This window comes from Colius striatus, chromosome 21, assembly GCF_028858725.1.
Source record: "Colius striatus isolate bColStr4 chromosome 21, bColStr4.1.hap1, whole genome shotgun sequence".
Classification (NCBI taxonomy): domain Eukaryota; kingdom Metazoa; phylum Chordata; class Aves; order Coliiformes; family Coliidae; genus Colius; species Colius striatus.
The window spans coordinates 456,387-465,212 of record NC_084779.1 but is presented as its reverse complement, the minus strand read 5'-3'; the positions used below and the strand labels follow the sequence as shown (position 1 = coordinate 465,212).

General features: G+C 54.9%; 1 protein-coding gene across 1 annotated transcript; it reads left to right on the top strand.

Moving 5' to 3' along the window:
* The first annotated feature begins 4,649 nt into the window (after nt 1-4,649).
* On the top strand, nt 4,650-6,708 carry LOC133627481 (acrosin-like). Its single transcript, XM_062013220.1, has 5 exons — nt 4,650-4,726; nt 4,970-5,170; nt 5,406-5,674; nt 5,955-6,106; nt 6,358-6,708. The coding sequence occupies exons 1-5, from the start codon at nt 4,650-4,652 to the stop codon at nt 6,706-6,708; spliced, it is 1,050 nt and encodes a 349-aa protein (XP_061869204.1).
* The last annotated feature ends 2,118 nt before the right edge of the window (nt 6,709-8,826 follow it).

The following is an 8,826-nucleotide window of genomic DNA, read 5'->3' as shown; positions in this document are numbered from 1 at the left end:
AACTCTAGAAGATGTAAAACTAGTATTAGATGCAGGTAGCCAAGTTTATGATAAAAATATGGAGCCCAAATTCAAACTGTGTCACCTTGTATTGTGATCTTTGGCTTTTTTGAATGCTTACCACTAGGTGCATCGCACCAGGCAGTACAGCAGAGCATATTCGTAGAATCGTAGATTGATGGGGTTTGGAAGGGACGTTCAGAGCTCATCCAGTCCAACCCCCCTGCAGAAGCAGGTCCACCTAGATCAGGTTGCATGGGAACATGTCCAGGAGGGTCCTGAAGACCTCCAAGGAAGGAGCCTCCACAACCCCTCTGGGCAGCCTGTGCCAGGGCTCCCTCACCTGAACAGGGAAATAGTTTTTTCGTATGTTTAAGTGGAACTGTTTGTGTTCCAGCTTCATCCCATCACCCCTTGTCCTGTTGCTGGCTACTATAGAAAAAAGGGATGTCCCAGCCTCCTGACACCCACCCTTGAGATATTTGTAAATATTAAGAAGATTCCCCCCTAGTCTCCTCTTTTCTAGACTAAGCTCTAACTAGACTAAATTCATATTGTAATGAAAAAGAATATAACAAAAAGAAGGAAACCCAAGAAAGACAAGTGCAGGTGCTCAAAGCAGTTGCTCACTACCCGCTGACTGATGCCCAAGCTGCAATCTGTCCTTCCCGGCACAGCATCCTACAGTATGGAGTAGCCCTTTGGCTAGTTCAGATCGGCTGTCCTCCCTTCCAGCTTGTTGTGCATTCCCTTGCTGGCACAGCAGGCTAAACTGGAAAGGACTTAAGAAAAGTGCTACTGAGCAACAACTAAACCATCATTGTGTTATCAACATCATTCTCAAACAAAATCCAAAACACAACCTTGTACCAGCTACTAGGGAGGAATTTAACTACCCCAGCCAAAACCAGGACACCTTGTCAACTTTCAGAACTGAGGAAATACCCAGTGTAGTGGAAGCACACGTCTCACTGGGGTTTGTCTCTGGATCCTAGCACCCTTGATTTAAAGTGCTTATGAGCCAGACATCTGTAGGTGTTTTGTTCCGGCCTCTGATGAGTGGCACCTTGTTCAGGAGGTTTTTTAGACAATTTTCAGTTTGACAATCTGTCCTTGGAAATATCATTTCAATGTCTGTGACCAAGGGTTTGTTTTCTAATATTTACAAGGAAGAGAGAAATCTCAACTGTGCTCTTTCAAAGAGTAAGTGTTGTTTCATACACAAAAAAGGTCCCTGGAGTACCAGCATGGGCCTCGCCGGGTTGTCTCAGAGCTGGGCAAGTTAGTTAAAGCTGTTGTTTCTGTGATGCCAAACGTATTTAAACCATTTCTTTAAAAATCGTCTCTTTTGTGTTCAGAAGCATGAAGGAGGATGTAGCTGGTGCAGAGAATGTGTCCAGTCCCAAGGAAGTGTTAATACAAGAAAATTCTACTGAGAACTCTGATTCTTCTACAATTACTTCTGGGAATTATCCATGTGGCAAACGTTTTCATGAGTCTAAAAACTCCAAAACATGAAAGGTGCTAAAATGTCAACCTAGAGGTGATTTTAGCAAAGGCAGACTTCTCTTGAGTATACAGAATAGCACCGTATAGCTCGTGTTTACAGTAAGCCACAAACACCTTATGATTAGCACCCTGGACATGTTGCCAGAGGAAGCCACCTTAATGTAAATTTTTGTCAGCTAAATCATCTCTAGCTCACATATAGTGCAGCCAAGTCCCCAGACAGCTGAGAGTCTTTGCAGCTGTCCTTTTCCTTCGCGTTCCTCAAAGACGGTATCACAGCCAGAACAAGAGTCTAAGGGTGGGTTTTTCATTGGAGCTTCTGATCCCTTGGGCTCTGCAGTTTCTTTTTACCAGAACTCATGTATATTAGTGATTTCCTGCGAGCTGCTGTTGGACATCTGCTGCCTCAGGGCATGGGGCAGTTCTGGGCTTCTGGGTTCTGTTTCCACAGAGCGCTGGTGGAAAGAGGATTTGCTCAGTGGCTGGACTACCAGCCGTGTCCCGGATGGCTCCGCAAGTCTCTACAGAGGCAGACAGGAGCAAATCCTGCCAAGCCCAGCTGCAGCTGATGTTTTTCTGTATCTAGCAACCCTGTAAATATCCTCCAGAATAAAGTCAGATATTGTCCAAAAACACCTCTGGAAGCCAAGGGAGCTTTAGAGAAGCTTTTCCGCCCCAGCATGTCCCATTTGAAGTTGTGGCTGCCGTTGCGTCAGTTGCAGATACAGTAGAGGAGAAGTCTGCCCCCCACTGTGATGTATTGATGGCCTCTTTAAAACACATTGTTGAGAATGCTGTTCAGCGGGAATTAAGGCTACTGAATGCACCAGCCTAATTGGCCTTGCTGTTGGTAAAGCAGTTCACTAGCCCCAACCCTGTGAGCTACAGGGGAAGCTTCTGGCAACTCTTTGTGTTTAAAGAAGCCACCCCTGTACCTCTCCCCCTACCAAAAAACCTGGCCCAGGCAAAACTACTCTAAACCCCAACGGAAGGAGTTCAGAGGGCAGCAGGACAGAAAGAGGTGAGGGTAGGACACGGTCAACCAAACCCAGTGTGAAGAGGAGCAAAGAGCTGAGCCCACCATGTGAACCCAAGGAGCAGACAGCGCTGACCAAGAGCCCCCTCCCACTGATGGCCCTCTCGGGGCCTCCTTTAGGGAATCCAAAGCCCTTTATACCACTAAAAAACACCCGACTCAGATGACAACCCGTGGGGCTCCCAACTCTGCACCACAGTTCTGCGTTTGCTCCTCCCAGACGTGCTCACACCACCCGTGAGGGAGAAGCAGCAGAGACACGGAGCCAAAGTGGCAACGTCCCGCCCCAGAAGGAAGCCAGGCCAGAGGCAGCCGCCCCACAGCCCCGTGGCTCCCTCCTGAGCTGCAGCCACCGTCCCCTGCGCAGAGATGGCTCCAGCAGCAAGGCCCAAGTCAGCAGCAGGAGATAGGGACCCGGCCCTTCCGCAGCAATTCCTGACCCGGGAGGGCTCCAGGAGCCCTTCGAGCTGCTGTCACCCCTCTCTGGGGCTGGACTCGCTCCCCTCTTCCCGGGGGGGGTTGGAGCAGGACACGAAGTTTTGGGGTGACCGAATGACCCCCGCGAGCGCGAGCGACAGCGCGAGCAGGGCACGAGCGCGGGCTCCCGCGGGGCACACTGGGAAGCCGAGGCCCTGCCCCCTCCGCCGCACGGCGCCGCACGGCAGGACCAGGACGGTCAGTTGAAGCTCTGCTGTTAACCACCCAAGTGGCTTCTGCTACATTTTTATCCCACTGCTCCCATGCCCCATTGCCCAGTGCTCTGCACAGAGAATCATGGAATCACAGCATGGTGGGGTTTGGAAGGGACCTTTAGAGCTCATCCAGTCCAACCCCCCTGCAGAAGCAGCTCCCACCTAGATCAGGTCACACAGGAACGTGTCCAGGCGGGTCTTGATGACCTCCCAGCAAGGGGCATCCACACGGTCCCTGGGCAGCCTGAGCCAGGGCTCCCTCACCTCACTGTAATATAATTTTTTTGTATGTCTCAATGGAACTTTTTGTGTTCCAGCTTCATCCCATCACCCCTTGTCCTGTTACTATCTACTATAGAAAAGAGGGATGTCCCAGCCTCCTGACACCCACCCTTTAGATATGTATAAATGTTAATAAGGTCTCCCCTCAGTCTCCTCTTCTCCAGACTAAACAGCCCCAGGTCCCACAGCCTTTCCTCATATGAAAGATGTTCCATTCCCCTGATCATCTTGGTGGCCCTGCACTGGCCTCTCTCCAGCTGTTCTCTGTCCCTCTTAAGCTGAGGAGCCCAGAACTAGACACAGGACTCCAGATGAGGCCTCCCCAGGGAAGAGTAGAGAGGGAGAAGAACCTTGACCTGCTGCCCACACTCTCCTTGGTGCATCCCAGGATGCTTTTTCTTCACCTTCAAGGTGGAGTTTGAGTGACTTTAGTCACATAAACACACAATAACCTCCAAAGCTTATTAGGATTGGTGTAAAATTCTCTTGCCTTGCATTTAAAGCTGTGAGTTACAAAGAATTCAGGGCACAGGCTCAAGGAGTGGTGGCACCTCAGAGGCCGGTGGCCTTCAGGACAGAGGTGTATTTTGGTATTATAATGACATTATCATGAGCAAAGTGCACCCAAAGGGCAGGTTTGACAGACCTTTGGCTCAGGGTACTAAAATGCTGCTTATCAGCTCTAGAGGAGCATCTCCTTCCCATGTATCGTCGCAGAGTCTGACCACAGAGCCTCCCCTCTGCTCCACACTCCATGGAGTATTTGCAGGGAATTACTGTGTTGTGGATTCCTCACTTACCAGCAGCAGCTGTGTCCACCCTGTGAGCCTTCTTCATTTTATCCCTTTCCTTAACTGGTGAGCAATGCTGATGTTTAATGTGTGCTTTAATACCAGTTTCAATGTAAGTTTTCATTTCCAGGGCACTTCAGTAATCATGCCACACCCCCCCTTTACCTGGACTCCCCCTTGGTGCCCCACACGGAATCCCCCACGCCCAGCATCCGTAACCAGCGGCTCTGTGACATCAGCCCCGGGGCCGAGGTGCTGTGGGCAGCGTGAGCACTGCAGGCACAGCATGGGCCCCGCTGTTGGTGGTCACCAGCACTTTCTGGCCACGTGCTACTAGACATGATGAAGCTCCTGCTCATCCTCACCCTGCTGGCTCTGTACTGCAGGCCTGCAAGCGGCTCATGGGAAGGCTGTGGGTAAGTGGCTCTAGGAGGGAGCTTGGGCAGCCCTTACAGCGTCCACTGGTGCCCCGTGGCCAAGCCACAGCTCCCCAAAGCCCACGGTGAGGGAGCCAGGCTACGGGGCTAAGGCAGGAGCCAGGGCTAAGGGCTCCCTGCCCCGCTGTCCACGCAGCACCCGGTGTGGAGGGCAGACGGCTGCCCTGCAGCCCGAGCAGCAGCGAGCCCTGGAGCAGGACACTCGTGACTTTCTGCTTCCAGGGCGAGCTGCGGGCGCCAGCTCAAGGCTTCTTCCTCTGGGCTGTTGCGCGTCGTGGGTGGCACAAATGCGGCTCCGGGGACCTGGCCCTGGATCGTCAGCCTCCAGCGCCCCTGGGGAAAACGCACCAAGCATTTCTGTGGAGGGTCCCTCATCAACCCACAGTGGGTGCTCACAGCAGCCCACTGCTTTGACAAGTTCAGGTGAGGAGGAGCAGGGAAGGGGCATCCCTACACCACTGCTGCCGCTCCCGTCCCGTTCCCACGCAGCAGCCAGCGCCGGGGCGCTGCCCAGCCCAGCACAGACCCGTGCTCGGCACACGCTGGGCTGGTGCTGCTGCTCGCCAGCGGCCTGGGGCTGGCCATTCCTGGAGCCCTTGGTGAGCAGGAGGCAGGCAAGTGCTCCCTCTGAGCCCTCTGCTCTCCATCTGCCCTCCAGGAAAATCGCCAAGTGGCGCGTGGTGATCGGGACCACAAAGTTGTCTCAGCTGGGCCCCGAGGCCCAAGTGCGACGCATCAAGCGGCTGCTGCGTCACGAGGCCTACTGGCAGGCCACAGCTGAGAATGACATTGCTGTGCTGGAACTGGACCAGCCCATCCAGTGCAATGAGCACGTCCAGCTGGCCTGTTTGCCTCAACCCGATGACGTGAAGCTGTCGGAGCTGAAAAACTGCCAGGTGGCTGGTTGGGGATCCACATTTGCACGATGTGAGTTCCCCTTGTAAAAGCATTTGTGTCCCGAGGCCTGGCACGCTGGGGAGACGGGTTGGGTGTGAGGAGAGCCAAGGCGAGAGCCACAGTCAGGCTGTGGGGACATCAGGCTGCAGACGGGGGTCTGAGCCACTGTCCAAAGCCAGACTGAAGGGAAAGACGTGTCTGGTGTGTCTATGGGTAGGTGCAAAGCCGAGGCCCAGGGAAGGGCTTTGCCAGACAGGGGAGGGCAAGTGGCCCAGAGCTGCTGGGGGCTAATTCCTTGCTGTGCTCACAGCCACAGAACCAGAAATATCCGATGTGCTGCAGGAGGCCAAGGTTCACCTCATCAATACCAAGCTCTGTAACAGCAGCCAGTGGTACACAGGGGCTGTGCACAGCTACAACCTGTGTGCCGGGTACCCACAGGGTGGTATCGACACCTGCCAGGTAGGAGCAGCTACGAGTCACCCCCTGCAGCACCCACAGCCCTGTCCCACCACTGCTGGGGCTTCCCTCCCCTTCCCCACCATCATCTCCTTGCCCAGGGCCCCTTGCCTTGTCCCACACGCCCATCCCGTGTAATTGGCAGCCCTTAGGTCCAGAGCCCAGTGCTAGAACCTCTGTCTTCCACACATCCAGCATCCCTGTGCTGACAGCAGCCACCCAACACTCCCTTCCTCCTCTCTGCTCTGCTGTAGGGTGACAGTGGTGGTCCCCTTGCCTGCCAAGACAGCCACGCTGACTACTACTGGGTCGTTGGACTGACCAGCTGGGGGAAAGGCTGTGCAAGAGAAAAACAGCCTGGCATCTACACCAGCACTCGGCACTTTTATAACTGGATCCTGGAGCACATGGGACGGCACCAAGAAGAGGCAGCAGCTCCTCCACTGTCACAGCCTGTGTCCACCTCAGGCCCCTCTCAGACACCAAGGCCAGGTGCAACACAACCAGGCAGCTCCACGTCCTGTGCCTTTGCATGCCGGAAGGCGATGAAGTTCCTCAGTTTGCTGCGGGGGCTCCTGCGGTTCCTGATGGGAAGAGGGGCTTGAGCAGCAGCGTGGCCAGGACCCAGCGCAGGCTGCGCTGTGCCACCACCATTTCCCCCTGGGGCACTGCCCGCTGCTCCAAGGGCAGCCCCTGTGTCTCACACCTGCTCTGTCCTCCCCACGCTCCTCTCAGCACACACAAAGGCTGAAGGAGACTTAGTGTAGTCAATAAAGCTGCCTGTTTGCACAGCACGTTGTGCCTCAGTCCATTGCTCAGTCCCTGTGGAGCTGGGCTCATTTACAGCTGCATTAAAGTTGGTGTGTTGGAATCACAAGAAATTTTAGGAGCAACCTGTCATCAGCACAAAAGAGACACAGAACTTGTGGAGAGTGGCCAGCGCAGGGCCACCAAGATGCTCAGGGGACTGGAACATCTTCCATACGAGGAAAGGCTGCGGGAACTGGGGCTGTTTAGTCTGGAGGAGACTGAGGGGAGAGCTCATTAACATTTACAAATACCTCACTGCTGGGAGGTCGGGACATCCCTTTTCCTATGGTACGTAGCAACAGGACAAGCTGCTGCTCGGGGCTGGTTTGTTCTCCCCCAGCACTGCCAGGTCCCTCTCCTGGAGCTGCTCTCCAGCAGCTCAGCCCCAGCCTGGGCTGGTGCTGGGCTTGTTCCTGCCCAGCTGCACCACTCTGCCCTTGCTGCCCCTCAGCAGGTTCCTCTGTGCCCAGCTCTCCCTGCCGGGCAGCTCAGGCTCTGGGCACTCAGCCAGTGCTCCCAGTGTGGTGCCAGCAGGGAACTCGCTGAGGGTCCCTCTGGGCCCTCCCCCAGCTCCCTGACAGAGATGTTGAACCAGAGCGGCCCCAGCGCCCATCCCTGCGGAACTCCGCTGCCCACAGGCCGCACACTGGGCTCTGTGCCGCTGAGCACTGTGAATCTTCTCTTTCCAGGGCTAGAATCCTTTCACAGAGACCCCGAGGACAAAGAGGAGCCCGAGGGAGGAGGAGGAGGAGCCGGCACGCGAGCAGGGCACGAGCGCGGGCCACGCTGGGAACCCGAGGCCCCCCCCCCTCCGCCGCACGGCGCCTCCTGCCAGGCGCCGCCGCACAACTACAACTCCCGGCAGGCACCGCGGCTCCCGCCCGCAGCTTTGGCCGGCAGCGAGGCGCTGGGGGTGATGGGAAATGGAGGCTGCGGGGCGCCAACGAGCCTCCGCACCTCGTTCTTCATCAGCTCAGCCTGTTCCTGCTGCGGTGCTTCCTACAACACACAGCTCACATCACACGTTACTTGTCCACAAGGTTCAGTCTCCTCGAGGCACACATCGAGTCTCCCCATCCTTTCTCATCACCCACCAAGCACAGCCAGGCTCCTGGGCACAGACCATCCCACCAGTGGGTTTGCCCTTTCCCATGGGAGCTGCAGCCCATCCTGCCTTCCCCAGCCACTGCCCTGGGTGCACTCCAGGGACCGCTTCTCCTCCCACAGCGTGCAGGGGTTTTGTTTGGGCAGGACCAGGACGGTCAGTTGAAGCTCTGCTGTTAACCACCCAAGTGCAGAAGCAGCTCCCACCTAGATCAGGTCACACAGGAACGTGTCCAGGCGGGTCTTGATGACCTCCCAGCACAGGGCATCCACACCGTCCCTGGGCAGCCTGAGCCAGGGCTCCCTCACTGAAACACTGGAAGAGTTTTTTCCTATGTTGAAATGGAACTTTTTGTGTTCCAGCTTGCTCCCATCACCCCTTGTCCTGTTGCTAGATACCATGGGAAAAAGTGCTGCCCCAGCGTCCTGACACCCACCATTGAGACAGTTGTCAATATTCATAAGATCTCTCCTCAGTCTCCTCTTCTCCAGACTAAACAGCCCCAGGTCCCGCAGCCTCTCCTCATATGAAAGATGCTCCAGTCCCCTTGTTAGCATTACTGTATATGGAAAGTTAGAAGTAGTTAGGCTAAGGTCTGTATCGAGGCCTAGTGAGCAGTGTGGTATGTTGATGTAACCTAGCAGTCTAGGGAACTAGTGGGGCATGCTGAGCTTGTGCATTCTTGCTTAAACAAAGCAAAGAGATTAGTGAAGAATGCTGAACCTGAATCTTGTTTTTCTCAAAGAAATCGTTATCTCGAATGTTTACCTGTTTGTTATCGATGGAAATTTCTGGTTGTGGATTCAGA

Coding starts and splice junctions, on each gene's coding strand:
- LOC133627481 (XM_062013220.1), top strand. CDS start 4,650: ATGATGAAGCTCCTGCTCATCCTCACCCTGCTGGCTCTGTACTGCAGG. Junction 5,171..5,405: donor CACTGCTTTGACAAGTTCAG/GTGAGGAGGAGC, acceptor TCTGCCCTCCAG/GAAAATCGCCAAGTGGCGCG. Junction 5,675..5,954: donor GGGATCCACATTTGCACGAT/GTGAGTTCCCCT, acceptor CTGTGCTCACAG/CCACAGAACCAGAAATATCC.